The 18,348-nt window shown below is 45.2% G+C and overlaps 1 protein-coding gene across 1 annotated transcript; it reads right to left on the bottom strand.

Annotated features, from left to right (window-relative positions):
* Nucleotides 1–6,063: 6,063 nt before the first annotated feature.
* Nucleotides 6,064–7,808, bottom strand: xcr1b.2 (chemokine (C motif) receptor 1b, duplicate 2). Its single transcript, XM_048259112.1, has 2 exons — nt 7,762–7,808; nt 6,064–7,544 (listed from the first exon to the last, which is right to left on the bottom strand). The coding sequence occupies exons 1-2, from the start codon at nt 7,766–7,768 to the stop codon at nt 6,559–6,561; spliced, it is 993 nt and encodes a 330-aa protein (XP_048115069.1). The 5' UTR covers nt 7,769–7,808; the 3' UTR covers nt 6,064–6,558.
* Between the last annotated feature and the right edge of the window lie 10,540 nt (nt 7,809–18,348).

Genomic DNA, 18,348 nt, shown 5'->3' with positions numbered 1-18,348 from the left:
AAGAAGTGGACTCGTGGAATCTTTTCAAGTGTTTTTTGAGACGAGGGAGTTTGCTGAGCGTCAAGCTAAAGCTTCAATTGCAATTTTGGAACCTAGGAAACTACAATTATGCAAGTATGGAATACAACCCCAAATCAAAAGAAGTTTGGACGTTGTGTAAAATGCAAATACAAGTAGAATGTGATAATATACAAGTCTTGTAAACCCATATTTAGCAGCAAAAAGGACATTGACAACATATCAAATGCTGAAAATGAAACTTTTGACTTTCATGGGAAATATATGATCATTTTGAATTTCATGCCAGCAATGTTTCAAAAAAAGTTGGGACAGGGAATGTTTACCGCTGTGCTGCTTCTTCACCTCTTACTTTAACAAAATTCTGTAAATATTTAGGTACGGAGAAGACCAGTTGCTATGTTGTCCCATTCCTGTCGATAGGATTTTAGTTGCTCAACAGTGTGAGGTATTCTTAATAATATTTTTCATTCCATGATGCACCTAAATTGACAGGTAATAATAATAAATAATAATAAATTTATTTATGATGCACTTTTCATCAAAAGATCTCAAAGTGCTACAGCTTAGAAACAAAAAAGATGAGTAGTTTTAAAGAATACGAAAAAGAAAAAAAAAGAAAAGAAATTGGTCTGGACTGCAGACAGGGCATTTTAGCACCTGGACTCTTCCTCTATGGTGAAATACTGTTTAAATATGTGCAGAAGGCCCCAGCCAGTCGCGCCACAGCTGGGGCCTTCTGCACATATTTAAACAGTATTTCACCATAGATAGATGCACCATACGCCGGCAACCGGTGTTCGATTGCCGCTCCTTGGTCCGTTCCGGATCCCACCCCGACTGTCTCTCCCACTCACTTCCTGTCATTCTCCACTGTCCTGTCTCATTAAAGGCATGAAAAGGCCAAAAATATATAAAACAAAACAAAAAAATATGTACAGAATTCATTTTGCCATTGTTTTCCTGAAATATTCAATGTCTGCCTTATTCAAGCATTGCCTGGATAGCAGAATATGTTGCTCAAAACCTATACATTATTCAGAATTGATTTAGCCTTGCCAGATGTTCAAGATGCATGCTGTAAGAATGCACCTCCACCAGGTTTTCTTTACAGATGCGGATTGGCCTTTCATTTACATGAAAACGTACTGTAGGTGGTATCACTAAAAACAATTAGTTATTCCAAAGTGGATAAATGGGGAAACTCCGGTTTCACTTTTATCAAGGGAAACCAGCGTTTTACAGTGTGACATGTTGTTCAGGAAGCAGCTAGCGGATGGTGAGGTGATGTTTGCTGTATAACAACAAATGTTTTAGCTTAGTAATATCACTTTGAGCAACTTCATTTGTGGAGAAGAAGGATGGTTCGGGTCTTCCTACAGTACATCTCAATGTAAGCTATTTCGTTGCTCTGATTGGTTAGGTCTATCCAATTGAGTGCAGAGCCATTTTCCCCACTGTATCGGTTGAATCAAGTCCCAATGGACCAGTATCAGACTGACTAGAATTATATAGTAGGCTATAGAGTATAACAACGTCAGGCTAGGTGGTAATAGCAATTTGCATCAAAACAACAATGATAACATCATTACGGCACTAGAGGAGGGGTGGCAACCAATGTTCCCTCATAAGCTGCGCGCGGCCGCACAGGCCAGTCGAAGTGGAAGATTTTTTTTTTCAGGGGTTAAAAATCTGAACATCAAAGGCGATGTAGGCTAGGTAATAAACATTTAAAATACTGACATATCTGACAACCAAGCCGGATGTACGAATGTTTACATACAAAGTATCCTTTAGGCTACTCCAGGCAGGCCCTATTATGCGAACTTCTGGGTACTCTGATTAGGCAGGCCCTGCTCCAGCAGTTATGCAGTAGGCTACTATGGCGAAAAGAAAGGCAGAGCAGATGCCCCAGAAAAGGTCTGCGTAACGTTTAAACATGAGTGGCTAGATGAAATACTCCAAATTGACACAAGATGGTCCAGGTAGGGAAAAACCTTCAGACATATTTACGAAAGCAGTGGCGTGATCTGCAAATTCTGCTCGGAGGCAAAAGCGAAAGGAGAGTTTGCTCGTGGGAAAACTTGGTCTGAGTGGAAGCTTGATTACCTAAAGCGTTATCTGACACACAGAAAGTCCATGTAGACGCATTGAAAACATTAAGACTTAGACATGGGAACTCTATCGATCAAATTCTCCCCGAAACGAACGAATCCCGAGAGAGACGAATTCTGAGAGCACGATCCGACCCTAAACAAATAAAATTATTAATCTTTGTTGTGCAGCCGTGGCCCACTGGTTAGCACTCTGGACTTGTAACCGGAGGGTTGCCGGTTTGAGCCCCGACCAGTGGGCCGTGGCTGAAGTGCCCTTGAGCAAAGCACCTAACCCCTCACTGCTCCCCGAGCGCCGCCGTTGTAGCAGGCAGCTCACTGCGCCGGGATTAGTGTGTGCTTCACCTCACTGTGTGCTGTTTGTGTTTCACTAATTCACCGATTGGGTTAAATGCAGAGACCAAATTTCCCTCACGGGATCAAAAAAGTATTACTTATACTTATACTTAATCGACAATGTGATGCTAGCAATTAACACCAACATGTCCATGTTATCAGTTCAGGATACACGATCATATGGCACAATGCATGGCTACATGAACAAAATGGTAATGTTTACTTCAGATGGTGCTTAAAGGTTGTATCAGCGATTACGGTTCACTTCTGTTGATGTTCAAACAAAACAGAGAGCTAGCTTGCTACTCCCTCCTGTGCAATTGAAACTCTCCTAAACGCGCATCTCGTCGGTTATTGGTTGGAACACTTTATTTTGCCTTTGAGGGGTTGCCAACTAACCTGACTCTCGCCAGATGAATTTCGTTCCGCTTAGCTCCGCCTAGCTTCACTCACATCCATCTGGGACCTCTTCCATTGAGAGTGATTTTTGCACCCGATTTTATGGTACAGCCAATCAGGACGCAGGGCGGGAGTTTCATAGATGTGACATAGCATAGAAGCGACTGTGAGACTGTTATCAGCGTCACGGGTTGGCTTCGATGTGAGTGGTTGAAGTAGCACGTCAATAGATGACGGACAAGTGGCTTATTCAATCATATGCAAGCATTTTTTGATTACAGACATCCCAAGTCTCCCGGAAGTTCCGGGAGTCTCCCGCATATTGATAACGGCTCCCTGATGCCCGCAAATTAGATAAAATCTCCCGGAATCTAGAGCGCAAGCGAGCAAGAGCGCGCACACGAGACCGAAACTTCAAATCGTGTATGCATCTGAGTGTAGCGCGCACACGACGGGGATGGAGAGAGAGAGAGGTAGTGCGTGTGTGGCTGTTCAAGACAAACAGCATCCTGATTGGCCTGTTTTTTATGTTCAGTTCAGTAGAAACAGGAGCGTCATGGCAGAGGCAGAGTGCCCCCCAAAAAGGACCCATTTCACATCAGACTACACGAAAGTTATACCCTTGTCTCATAAGAGTTCAAAATAATGATAGTCTTGCATGCTGCACTGTTTGTAGGCTAACAGTGACTTTAGCATTGCCCATGGCGGGTTAAATGATTGCAAAAGACATGCTGAGGTGAGTTTAACAAGTGTCATTTCATCTGCATATTATTCCAGACTAGCCTACTGGCTATTTGCTACATATTTTATCATCACAATTTCTAACTATAGGCCTTCCTTATTTGGTGTGCTGAGTAGAGACAATTAATTAACAAACATAGGCTATTCATCACTATTTCAGTATCTAAGAAGGCTAAAGTATTTTTTTATATTTATTTTATTTTTTTTTTATTTATTTTTTTTTTTTTTTTTTTTTTACCTCCCTGAAATGGCTTTTTGCAGGTTGGGATGTCTGTGATTAGGCCCAGCCTTCTGAAGCAACACTCCAAATGGATTGGTCCCAGATCAGGGCTTGAAATTAACTTTTTTTTTCTCAGTGTCAAGCCAAGCTGTCCCGAATTCTACTTGGCACTGTCCCGACTTAACCACCAGTGTCCCAAATTCAAGTTCTTGTTTTTTTTCCCATTCTACATAATAAACAGCATAATAATCAGTAACTTGCATCACTTAATTAACTCGTTCTGGTCCACCATGTCAGATCTGAACAATTTATTAAACACCATTTTATTAACATTAATCATCTGCTGTTTCACACAACACTCATTTTCAGAGATTGGCGCTTTTGGCTCTTTTTTTTTGAGGTTGCACTAGACGTTCTCATTGTCCATCGTTTTGACTGACAGGGTTGTAAAACATTACGCCAATAATCTATTTTCACGTGTCTTTAATTTCAATGTCAGTTTGGTGTGATGTCATGGCCACAGATCTCAGTGAAAACAATTAGCGTGGGAAATTACCAGAAGCTGTCAGATAGGCTACTCTCCTGCCGTGTTCTCACCCTCTTGTGCACACTCAAATGCGTTCCCAATTAAATAAAGTAGCAAAACGGAGTTAGATCTGCTGCAACTATCCCGATGTAACAAGCTGTTTTGACATTGTAAACATTCTCTAAGAAGAGTGTAAAGCAGTTTGCAGTAGCCACAACGCCGTCTATTGATGGAAAACATAGCGAAGCGGTCTATGATAACCTAAATGCTCGGCAGGCTAGATTAAAGCGCGTGGCGGGCGGATCTATGATAAACTAATAAATGCTCGGGCGGGTCGGATTAAAGTGCGTATGGGCCGCAGTTTGGACACCCCCTAGCCTTAGAACTGCCACAGCGAAATGTCAAATGCTAACTTAAATAACTGTTATCATTGTTATAGGCTATCTTGCAACACTATCGTTTTGTCAAATCGCAGTTGCAGTAGGCTATTTAGCTCAGCATGATATTGGTGACGTTTGTCTGTCACTGACAGAAAACACGCAGCGTTTTTAGTCAGAGAGGACTGTCATCTGCCTGTCATGAAAACAAATGCCATTTACCTGCCTGCTAGTTAGGTAAGTTAACCTCTATATCGGAAAGTGACCCATTAGGCCTACCGCCCGTCACTTAATATTCATTTAACCAATTAAACATGGATTCCTAAGGAAACGCAAGCACCCAGCCCATTTGGGTATCTTACTATATTTGTACCAAAAAAATAACATTGTAGCCTACCATGATTTGAAGAGCAGTAGCCTAAACAGTGTTGTAAGGCTGCGTGTAGGCTACAAAACCACTTATTTACAGATCAGCTGGCTGACGCTTTTGCCAGCTGTCCGTTACTCCAGGTCAAATGTTGTATCATTTTATCCAGACGAGAAAGATACGTTTAGATTCCCATGTGAACAGTTTAGGAAAAAAGTACCTATTTTGAAATTTGCTTTGCCATTTTTTCTACTGTCCCAGAGTTGTCCCAGACATCATTCTATTGTGTCCCGGAAGCATTTTTTATGGTCCCCGGGACGTCGGGACATCGTTAATTTCGAGCCCTGTCCCAGATGGATGAGTGGAGCTAGGCGGAACGAAATTCATCTGGCGAGAGTCAGGTTACCATTATAAAGGATACTGAATAAATATCAACCTTCTTAGACATATTGATGCATTTGCTGTTATCTCTTTAAATTCCCTATGGCTAACGCAGGCTCGTTATTTTCAGCAGGTCGTGTGGTTGCAAATTGCTCACAGACACAGTGCTGAAATGTGCGCTCAGAAAACAAAATATTTGCTCAGTGCTCAAAAAAATTAGAGGGAACATTGGTGGCAACCCAAGTTAAAGTTCACTTTCACAGGGCATAAGTCTCACGTCACACCGACACCACAGCCCCTTACCAGTGAGAAAGCAAAAAAGTTAAAAATGAAAAGCACAACTCTTGGAGAAACAACTTTAACTTTAACATGCGTCTATGTTTACTTGTGTGCCCCCATAGACAGGCTGACAATAAAAGGTCTTGAGTCTATAATAATAACAATAATAATATTAATGACACATAGCATATAACAGTCTGTATTAATATATACTTATAAAATAATATATATTATAAGTATTTATTTTTTTTGATGAGCAGATACATATAAAACACTTTTAAAATGTTTTAATTATTATTCACTCAACTTCAAAAAATATAAGAAAAACAACAGTAGACTTATATTAAATAACAGTAGGCTAATTGTACATAATGGTATAATAGTCATAAAAAATGTGAATGCATTTTACATTACCATCAAGTGCAGGATTTTAGGAGCATTTTTTGTGACTGCTGCTAGTATGCTAAAGACGAGTCTAAGCTGGATGACTTGAAGCTCTGTGTTTAAAGACGTCTGCAGAAGGGTACGCCCATTTTTGATGCTTCAACTCCATGACAAGGCTAACATTTTTTACAAATCCATCACTGCTTTAGAAGTAACCATTAATACAAACAGAAGTAGCTAGTACACAGACAAAAATACTATTGATTTAATATTTGATTTGTTTTGATTTGATTCTGTCTGTTGCTGTATATTGAAGAGACACAAAAGCAGAATAAAAGCACTCTTAAATAGTTAAATAGTGACAGTCTTTGATCAGACCAGTTAAAATATATCTTGCAAATATTCATATATTAGCCTTACTCCATCAGCGTCATCTCCACACACTTTTCAATAGCAGAATGACTGATTGGCTTATTAGCATTCTCCGAACAATGGGCGAGTCTGCAGAACAGGCTCCTGAACCTCGGCCTTAGCATGTAAAGCAGCGGATTGATGCAGCAGTGAGAATAAGCAAGGATCCGACAAATGACGTATGCAAGGTATATGTGCTCATTTGTTTCCCAGACTGATAGATCAAGAACTGTGAATAGGTACAACACAAGATTGTAGGGTCCCCAGCAGATGAAGAAAGCAGTGACAATACTAAACAGTAGCACAACTGTCCCATACCTGCCTCTCATATTTGGGACAGATAGCACTGTCCTGAAAATACAGCTATAGCAACACACAATGATGACAAGAGGAAGCAGAAAGAGAAAAACTATCTGCATGTAGGTCCAAAACTTGTCTTCCACCTCTTCAATTTCACATGAGTATGTTCCATTTGTGGAAGAATGGACGGAGATGAGGACCTCTCTGAGGCTCATGATCACACTGATGACCCACGTAGCTACACAGACCACACGCGCATAGCGCAGCCTCCGGCCTGGTTGGGCTGTGTACCGTCCCTTCAGCACCACAGTACAGAAGCGGTCCAGCGTTATGGCCGTCAGAAGCATGAGACTCCCGTACTGTCCAACAAAGTAGGCTCCAGTGAAGAGCTTACAGGCAATGTCGCCGAATACCCAGTGGTACAGAAAGTAGACAGCCCAGAACGGCAGTGTGAGTGTGAAGAGGAGATCGAATGAGGCAAGGCAGAGGAAGAAGAGGTTGGAGACGCGCCGCAAGTCCTCCAGGCAGACAAGGGCACTCACCACCAGGCCATTGCCCACCATGCTGAGGACGAAGACAATTAGGAGGCACACACCGGTGATTCCATCGTGTCCATCGAATGGGCTTTCAAGCTCAATGGGATAATCCCCAACATCAAGAGTAGTGTTTGATAAACTGAAATTTGTTTCTCCTGTCCAAGAGTCATGTAAGAGACAAACACAAAGAAGAACTGAGCTCTTTTGTACACCCTGGGCTCTTCAGTCACACATAAAACAATTAAGAACTACTGTCGCCTATTGACATTTCACTAAACTCTCCCTCTCACAAAGTATCAGATAGTCAAGTAAAGACATTAACAGAGGGTTTGTTTTTATTTATTTACTTTGGTGAAAGAGACAAAAACTTACCAGACATTTCAAAAGCCTTCTGGTAGAGTATGTCTTGAGAGAATGCGTGTCTGAGGGGCATTTACAAGAATGAGGAACAATTACATCTGTTTCTTCACAGATCGTCTAAACCCTTCCCAGATTATTCAGATATGTCTGCAAGACAGGGATGGACATTTCTTCAGGGTTTTCTTTTTTCACATTGTACTTTGCAACTAATTTCGATGTTATTCAAACATTGTATTTCTTTCTATATTTCTGTATTCTGCACAATATCATATGAAGGCTGTGAGTTTGATATAATGTATTAGTTCTTTCATATTCATAACATAATGAAAATTACGTTTCACTAAGACAAAATATTTAGGCCATGACCATATAAAATATGAATTCTTGTTTTCATTGTTTATCGTGGGATATTGATATGGATGTATGTTGGAGCTACATTAGTTTGCTTTCAGTAGTGGTAAATTTGTTAGTTAATTTGTTTATTATGATTGTGCTCACATTAGTAATATATATTTTGGTGATATTATTTTGCTCGTTATTTGTTTAGTTAATTGTTTTGATTTATATGTGTAGTCTTTATTTTTGGTTAGTTTACTAAAATATTTGGTTTAGACACCTGGGGGCAGTAGTGGGCACAGGTAAAGGTGAATAGGTAGGAAGTAGGAGGAGGCCTGTATGCACCTGGGCGGTGGGCACATGTTTTTTTACCAGCGCAAGAGATGCCGTGTATTGTTTGCTGCAGCTGGAAGAAAATAAACCAGCCACAAAATCCGAATCAAGCCTGGAATTGACTTTATTTCTTGCCTGCGTACATCACCTGCCCAGGGTGCCAGAAGTTGTCGTTTGAATGTTTGATTTAAGTTTAATTTTCTTTTGTTGACAAACGGCCACTACAATGTATAAAATAACAATTTGGTAGATCATCCAATGCTGATACTGATATTTATTTGTTTACTTAGTTTGTGTTGTTCATTGTACCCTTTAATAGAGTGGAAGCAAAAATATTCACAAAAAATAACTGAACCATTTTTAAGTCTTTCAGGCCTTCATAACATAGAATTTATCTAGAATTGATGCAACATAACAGCTAAACATCAGCCACTGTCATCGATAAATGTCACATCAATTTGCAGATAGCTGATATCATTCCGTAAGGCTGATAAAGTTTATATCCCTAAAGTTTATATCAAAATATTGATAAGAGCTGAGATTCCCAGTATTGGTATGAGACCTAATGACATCCTACCAGATATAAGAACAAAATTATCGATAGCCTGACGAGCCAGACCCACATTAAAATGTAGGGTCTGGGCACTCACCGTTCAGTGCTCAGTCCGAGGGGCGGGATAATCAGTTGTCTTTCAAATTCCCTCTGCACGCTAATAGACAGCGGCAGCTTATGAGTCCCGCGCTTCCCACCAGCGAGGCTAGTTCAAACGCTTGCCAACTTAATAAAAGCTTAACTCGTGGTCACACTGTTCGCCAACAGCAACATCCATCTTATTTGTTTTCAAGTAGCAGGGAATTCAAGCCAAACCGTTGCAACTCTGCCATCAATCATTATGTTAAGCCCACCTAACGACTCTATACACGATTTCATTGGCCTGATTGAGTTTCAATTTCTGGAGCTCACAAGCCAACGGAGAGTTGCTAGACTAGCCCTGGCAGCAAATGTAATTTGTTGCCGCTAGGGGCGCGTCTAGATTTTTAGGCTACATTATCGATACACTTGGGCTGAAACAGAGGGACCTGTTTCATTAGTTAATGCAAATTTGGCATCTAGCTGTTTTGTTTTCATCTGTCAGTAATAAATACTTCCTCTTAGTGAGTGACCATTTAGTTTTTCCTTTCATTCTTGTCATTGGATTATAGGCGGTTCAGAGAAGGTGTTTTTTGTTTTTTGGATGACTGTTCTCAAGAAATAGATACATTTCCTTTTTATATATAAAAAAAAAAAATTTGGAGTGCTAATATTAAAAGTCAATTTTGTGCATTACGTTTAGGGCTGTGAAATGTTGTGAAAAGGGTTGAAAACAAACCTGACCTAATAGGACATATGTACCTCTGGTGACGTTCTTGTAGAGCCACCAATACAAAAGTGAGGATGTAAAAAATATTGTGATGATGTAAAAATGTTGATGTAGAGTCTTCAGTGTGAACTCCAGACTAAAGAGAAGGACTGCAATGGCCACAGCAGACCACTAAGTCACAATCTTAGCCCTGGTTGTTCTTTCATTTTCAGATGTGGAGTTTGTTATTTAGCCTATAGATGTAGAGAAATAATAAAGATGAATAAAGAAAGTAAGATGTATTTATTTCCTGGGACTGGGAAAGTTAAAACCGATAGGGAAAATGGGATTGGGGGTTCCCCTCTTCTATTCTTGATTAATTATTTTTTATCGCCGGGGGATAACATTTCAAACATTTATTCACCCTCGCCCCTCATACTGGCGCTGCAACGTGAGAACAGTCAGGTAATAATCTGACATAAGAAACACACTGTCCATGGGCGTCGGAGGCATTCTGAAAGTGGGTGGGACATTTCAGCGGGGGGTATGGGGGTCCTCCCCCAGAATTTTTTTTTGGACTAGATGCAATTTTCTGAATTCTGGTACATTTTAACAGGTTATTTAGATACTTCTATATAACAGAATAAAGCTATTAATTCAATGACTAATTCGGAACCAGCTTTATTAACCTCATGGTATAGTTAACCATGCAGTTGCAATATCTGTTAAATTAAGTTATTTAATGCTTTGAATGCAACCCCGGAGTGGCTATCGGGAGCTTCGGGAGGATTCCCGGTGGGCCGTTAACTTTTTATGCCAGTCTGAATGTCGTGAGCTTAAATACCTAGTTTATATTTGCAACAATTAAGGGGAGTTTATGAGCGGCCCCTCCTCCAGTGGTACGGTCCTAACGAACGCCAGGGTGACACACAGTTACAATTGAGAGTTAAAAGAAATCGTTATTCTTCCACCGTCCAGTCCAGCAGCTGTGCAACAACGGAAAACAGGCGATTTTAGAAGGTGTGTAGCCTATCTGCTTTAACTTTTTTAATCTAGGCGGCATTCCACCCAGTCCACCCAGAGTCAGAGGCCTACCCTCTGTGATATGAATGAATGTTCTGCCTTCATATGCTCAAGCAGGCCTTTATGTCCATGTCGCAAATGTCCCACTTGCTGCAGCCACAATCATCTTGAAAGTAGCCTAGCCTAGGCCTGACAGGAGATAACATTCTACAATTTACACAGATTTTTTCTCCTCTGTTGATCTCGTGACGTTGTTGGCTAATTTGTATATGCTTATAAAAAACAAAATAGCACTTAATTTCGGGTTAAAATGCATTAACACGCGTTACTGAAGTTTGTCCCGACTCCCGAGTAAAATATGTACCAATTTTTTTGTAATGCCTTACATTAGCCTACCACGTTACAGCAAATTAGGCCCATTAGGCCTACATTATGCCATTTTTATAACGCGTTACTCCCAACACTGTATAGGCACAACAAAACACTAAGCAGGGAATTAACCCAAGTGCGTGCGTAAAGTCAAAAAACGCGTAAATACGCATATTTCACCCTGCCAGAATTCTCCCGTGTCATTTCCCCGCGATAGAGGGAGTTACGCGTTTTGGCACCCCAAACTCTGGGTGATCTGTTTCGACCTCACTCTGACCGTCACTACGGTCTAAAAAAAGAATGATCACCTTCGTTCTGCCTATCACCGAGACCATATGTCAACAAAGTCATGCCCATGACCTCCGGAAGCAGAACGACTCAAGCTTGTAAATAGCAGAGATTGCTCCCGGTTCAGTCTCTCACCTTGATCGCCTCATCTGAGACCTGTGATACGTGAGTACTTACTTTCACTGCTTTCTTGCTTGACTGTGTTTGTTAGTCTGCATGTGGCAGTAACCTGTGTTTTTTTCAGGAAACTTCGTTTAACTTTGTTTAACTTTGTTTAACTTGTTGACGCCTTTCCTGAGTTCACCCCATACCGCACGGCGGAGGGGCCGACCAGTGTGAGCCTGCTGCCTGCGTTCGCGCACTGCTGTGGGCCGCCGTTTCAGTGTTATTTTCCTTTTGTGTGTGCCAGGTTTCCGGGTTGTTGTTTGTTAACTACTGTGTACCTTATCTGGCTGTTCGCGGCTAGTTGGGCTTGGTGTGAGCCTGCTGGGTGTGTTCGCGCACCGGCGTGGGCTACCATTATTATTTCTGTTTACTGCTCTGGCAGCCGGAACCTGTGTGGGCCTGATCAGCGCCAGATGTGCTCGGCCGCTTAGGGCTTAATGTTACTGTGTGCTTCTTGTTAGCTTTGTTGTTGTGTGCTAGGCTACTTGCAAAAGGTAAGTGAGCTGTTTGTGTCTGCTAGGTGCAGTCTTGCACGAGGTGCGGGCTGCAGTGTGTCTTTTCTCCAGTTGTCCACTGATGTGCGCCGGCGTCGCGTTCAGCAAGACTGGTGGGCCTTCTTTGTGTATCTGTTGTGTACCCCGTCGCTGCTGTCCGCAGCTAGCTGGGCCAGTGTGAGCCTGCTAAGCGTGTCCGCACGCTGCTTCAGGCCACCCGTGTACTGTATTACACCACTGCTGTATCTCTTTACGGGCTGCTGCTTGCAGACCCAGTGCGTTGTACGGCCAAGGTAAGTGCCTTATTGTATTGTATTGTGTTGTATTGTATTGCATTGTGTTTTTCTTTGGTAGGCTATGGCGGCACACTACTGCAGAGTCTGTAGGGCCACGATGGCCCCCAATGATGGGCATAGAGAGTGTCCCGCTTGCCTTGGGGCCGCCCACCTCCTGGAGGATGTCGACAGCCCCTGCAGCGCAGCCTGTGACCTTCCTAGGGAGGAACGGCTCCGCCGGGCTGACCAGGCATGTGGCCACGTGCGTGGACGGGACAGGCGGCGCTCACCCGACCGACCATCCCACTCTCATAGGCATGGCCGTAAGCATACGCACAAGCGTAAACGGCAACATGAGTCACCTTCCAGGCATGATCAGGTGGAGGTCCCTGGACCTGCTGGCGCTTCGGCTCCAGCTGCCGCGGACCGAGGGTAATGGCACGGAGTCGCTTCAGATTCTCTCAGCTCTCCAGGCTCTGGCTAGGAGGATGGACAGGCTGGAGGGTCTCCAGAGCACGTCATCCCCTTGTGGATGTGCTGTCGTTCCATGCCCCTCGCTCTACGATCGATGACGTAAGCGGGGACGGCCTCCTGGATGAGCTACATTCAGACATGGTGGAGCCAACTGATGAATCCACGGTGCCAGGGGAGGTCCCCGTCGGTTCCTTGATGTCACGGGTGTTGAGTGCCTCCAAGATCCTGGGTCTTCAGGCCCCTATGCCAGACATGGCTTCCCTTGGGGGCATCTGGGAAGGCGTCTCGCACAGCAGCCCACCACCCTGTATACCCGTGGCAGAGGATTACACGAAGGTGCTGCGGACGGCATGGGGTAAGTCATTACATTGCATTACATTTGGCTGACGCTTTTTTAACCAAAGCGACTAACAACATGGTAAACAGTAAGTTTTAGAACAATTCTCACAATTTTAGGACAGTTTAAAAAAACATTAGAGTACAGTAAGAATAAGTGCGTCGGTGAGTGCTGTTTTTAACAGTTACTTGTCAGTTTAAAACGGATAATCTGTCCCAACGAGGTGGTGTAGATAGCAAAGAGGAGGGGGCCCAGCACTGAGCCCTGGGGGACCCCTGTGGTGAGATGGTGAGGTGCAGATAGCTGACCAAGCCATGATACGTTAAACGAGCGTCCTGTGAGGTAGGATTCAAACCAGGAGAGAGCAGAACCGGAGATTCTAGAAGTCGAAGATTTGAGAACCGGAGATTCTAGAAGTCGAAGATTCGAGAAGTCGCTACAGCGCCCCCAATTCAATCCAGGTTGCCGTCAGCTGGCAAAGGCTGCCTATCCGGCCGACTCAGGGCTAGGGGATATGCCACCGGTCGAGCAGTCTATCGCCGCCTGGACTTCCCTGGGGCCTGCCAGTGCATCTCCCAATCCACGCTGCCCGCGTAAGGAGTGTGCCAAGACGGACCGTCTCATCAGTCACTGCTTTGACGCATCAGCACGGCAGCCCGTATGGGCAACGCCCTGGCTATCACTCTGGCGACTCTGCGAAAAACGATGAGCCCGGAGGACAATGATGCAAGGGCCCTGGTGGATGCCGCACTGTCAGCCCCACCCCAGCTGACGCGTGATGTGGGGAGTGCTATGGCCTCTGCGGTGCTGTGCCGTAGACAGGTGTGGTTTGCCATAACCTCTCTCCCTGATGCCATCAGGACAGACCTGTTAGGTCTCCCCGTGGTGCCTGGGCATGTGTTCCATCCAGACTCCCAGGGGGTGCTGGACAGAGTGGAACAGGCTGGCGCTTCTAGAGAAACTGGTCAGCGTGTGTGCCACAGGCGGGCTCCGGTTCCCCACAGGGCAGCATCAGGTAAGTATCAACTATGCTGCCCCATGGGACCGGTGCTTTCGTGCACCAGACCAGAGCTCAGCCCCAACTCCCTGGCCCAGAGGACAGCGAAGACCTCGACGGGGCGCAGGCAGAGGTGTAGGCATGGTGGCGGTCCTGCCTAGGGATCCGGGCTGCCTCGATTGCCCTTCCCAGCTGTCCAGGACCTCCTGGGAAGGGATTGTGCCAGACTCTTGGGTTGTGGCTACGGTGACTCCACGGTTACCGCCTACAGTTCGGACGGGCTGCCCCCTACGTTTTCAGGGGTCAAGATGACGTCTGTGAAAGACCCCCCTTTAAATTCCGTGCTTGTCAAGGAGGTCCAGGAGTTGCTTCTGAAAGGGGCCATCTCAGAAGTACCGCTGCACGCACGGCACACTGGGTTTTATTCCAAGTATTTTATTGTGCCCAAAAAAGACGGAGGTTACCGGCCGGTCCTCGACCTCAGGCCCTTGAACCAGTACCTCAAGGTGCTGCCATTCAAAATGGTCCACGTTGGAATAGTGATTCGTTCCATCCAGGAAGGGGGAGTGGTTTATGTCTCTGGATCTAAAAGACGCGTACTGCCCAGCACACAGGTCCTTCCTCCGCGGGCCTTCCAAGGCAGGGTGTTCCAGTTTCAGGTCCTCCCATTTGGCCTTTCACTGGCCCCCCAGAATTTTTTCGGCGTGGTGGCAGCCGTGCTAGCCCCCCTCCAGGTCCAGGGCCTAAAGATCCTACCGTACCTGGACGACTGGCTAATTTGTGCCCCATCTCAGGTGCAGGTGGTGCACTTACACCCGACATGGTTCTGACCCATATCCAGGCCCTTGGTTTCACGGGTCAACTGGAAAAGAGCAACTTGCAGCCCCGCCAGCAGGCGGATTTCCTTGGTGTCCTCCTCGACTCAGTCAGCATGACGGCGTCCCTCACTCCACGGAGGGCAGACAGCTTGACCGAGGCTCTGACAGGCTTTCGGCTGGGCAGACTGGTCACCGCCCACAAAGTCCAGAGGCTGTTGGGCTTAATGGCCGCGGCAGCTGCGGTACTGCCATTGGGCCTGCTGAAGGCACGCCCCTGCAGTGTTGGTTCAATGCCTTTCAGCTCCACCCGAGAGACGACAGGCATGTGAAGCTGCGGGTGTCTCCTGCTTGCATCCGAGCCCCAAGGCCCTGGAGGGACAGGAGGTTCTTACTCCAGGGTGTTCCACTGGTGAGCCTTCCTCACAAGAGGCAAGTCATCTCGACAGACGCTTCTCTGACAGGCTGGGGAACTGTCTGGGAAGGGCTGTCAGCGAGGGGCGTGTGGCCTCCCTCCTGGACGTCAGAGCACATCAACGTCCTCGAGCTGAAGGCCATCCATCTCGCCCTGCAGAGGTTCCTGCCAGGGTTGCGAAGCCAACATGTTCTGGTGAGGTCAGACAGCACCTCGGCGGTGTATCATGTCAATCACCAAGGCGGCACGAGGTCCTGGCCCTGCCTCCAGATGACGTTGCTGTCATGGGCATGGCCGCGTCTGGCTTCAGTGAGGGCAGTGCACGTTCCAAGCGTGGAGAACAGGGCGGCCGACATTCTCTCCAGGACCGGGCCACTCCCGGGGGAATGGAGATTGAACCCAGAGGTGGTCAGCCAGGTCTGGGCTCAGTATGGTACTGCACAAGTGGACCTGTTTGCGTCGGCGGAAACGACTCACTGCCCAGAGTGGTACTCTCTTGTGGGACAGGGAGGCAGTTTGGGCCTGGATGCTCTGTCACAAGACTGGCCGACCGGCTTGTTGTACGCTTTTCCTCCATCCCCTCTTGTACCTCAGGTCCTGCGGAGGATCAGGGAGGGCCAACACACAGTTCTACTGGTTGCTCCACGGTGGCCGGCGAGGCCTTGGTTCCCAGACCTTCTCCAGCTCCTGCAGGGTCAGCCATGGCAGTTACCCTGCCGGGCGGATCTTCTGTCACAAGCAGACGGGCAGATCTGGCATCCGAACCCAGGAGCCCTGCGCCTGTGGGTTTGGCCCCTGCAGAGTCCGTCATTGAACAGCTAGCTGAGTCTGTGCAGGAGACTCTGAACAACACCAGGGCTCCTTCTACTAGAGCTTGCTATGCACTCAGGTGGAGGATCTTTTCGGATTGGTGTGCCAGCTTGGGTCTTGAGCCAGCGGTTTGCCCTGTGCCACAAGTTTTGCACTTCTTGCAGTCCTATTTGGATCAAGGCAAGGCGGTCAGTACTGTGAAGGTTTATGCCTCGGCCATTTCAGCCTTTCACCAGGGTGCGGATAACAGGCCCTTGGGTAGGCATCCACTGATTGGTCAGTTTTAAAAGGGGCCGCCGGTTGCGTCCAGTTCGTGACTATGGGCACCAAACTGGGATTTGCCCACTGTTTTAATGTCACTTACTGAAGGCCCTCAGATGAGCCCATTTTAGATGCAGATCTGCGATCTTTGTCTCTGAAAACTAGCTTTCTCCTGGCTCTTTGTTCGCCAGATCGGCCGGGGAGCTGTGCTGTAGCGCCCTCTCCTCCAGCTTAAGACTGCCTGAGGTGGCAGGCAGGGGCACTGGCATGTCACTTTGGCCTAATCCAGCCTTCCTGCCTAAGGTTCTAAGTCAGCAGTCTATCAACCAGGTTCTGGAGCTGACCCAATTCCAGCCGCCTGCCCTTAAGGGGGTACCAGCAAGCGATATCTGTGCAGCGGCTTCATGGGCGACGCCTTGCACTTTTACCAGGTTTTATAGGGTGGACGTCACTCGCCCAGCTCCAGTTGGCGATGCTGCCCTCATGTCCGTGACCGAGCGAGATTTTAATGGTTAGCTTAGAGCTCCTCGCGACTTTTTTGGTATGTGTCATCCCTTTTTTAGACCGTAGTGACGGTCAGAGTGAGGTCGAAACAGATCGTAAGTTACGCATGTGAGACCGAGGGATCTGTGAGACCGAGGGATGACCGTCACTATCCTTGTCGCTCGGACCCAAGGGCGTAGGTTTGGTCTCAGCTTTGGTGGGGACACATCCCCAACTCCTGTTGTCACAATACCAACATTAGTGTTTCAATACCAATACTAAGTGAAGAATCTCAATTTCGATACTTTTGCGATTTTTTAAAACTTGATTTGGTTTGTGTGATTTGTGAGATCATTCACATCAGTGGCAATCATAGAATTTGATTGACCCTCCACACACACACACACACACACACACACACACACACACACACAAACACAAACACAGACATACATAGAAAGTGATGGTTGTCATCAGTGTTGAGCAAGTTACTTCAAAATCGTATTATGTATTACTCATTACTGTACTTTCAAAGTAATTTGTTACATTATAATATGTATCTGAATTGTAAGGCATTACACTACTATTGTATTACTTTTGAGTTACTTTCACCAAAATATCTAGAAATATGAATTTAGAATTCTAAATGCAGTTTATTATGCTCAATGCAGCTCATTGCACTTCTAATGGAGGGTGATGTGGTATAACATAATGACTGAGCTAGGCTTAAGGCTAACAACAGTAGAATGCAATAGGCACAGTGATGGCTCATGATGCAATACAAGGAACAATCATAGCCAGAATTTTGTTAAAAGCAGACCAAAGGTCAAAGTCTGGTCAATTGTGATAGAAATGCTGTAACTTTAGGCTTAGGCCTACTCATTAAAATTAACAGAGCCCACTACCTGTATATTGCAACCCAAAACTTAGACATGTCAAGATTTCTGAAACATGTAATATGTATTTCAAATACAAAATAGTATTTTGTTATTTTTATTTTATTGGGTTGAAGGAAATGGCTCTGTATTTTGTATCAAAATACTTTATTGGTGTGTATTTTTGTATTTTAAAAATACTGCAAAATACTATGTGAAAAACACTAAAAAAAGTAGATACTATGAATAATTGGTAATTAGGCAACAGTGGTTAATGTTTATCGCAATCAGTTAATGTGAGAACAGCTGTGTTCAACGACATTCATAGCTTTTCAGTGACGGCCTTTGCTGAAGCATCAGCTCTGGTCTGAAGTATAAGTATAAATACTCTTCTGAAATTTGGTCTCTGCATTCATCCCAATCTGTGAATTAGTGAAACACACTCAGCACACAGTGAACACACAGTGAGGTACCCACTAATGACGGCGCAGTGAGCTGCCTGCAACAAC

Source organism: Alosa alosa, chromosome 1 (assembly GCF_017589495.1).
Source record: "Alosa alosa isolate M-15738 ecotype Scorff River chromosome 1, AALO_Geno_1.1, whole genome shotgun sequence".
NCBI classification, from domain to species: domain Eukaryota; kingdom Metazoa; phylum Chordata; class Actinopteri; order Clupeiformes; family Clupeidae; genus Alosa; species Alosa alosa.
Note: the sequence above shows the minus strand (reverse complement) of the source record. Positions and strands in the feature narration are given on the sequence as shown.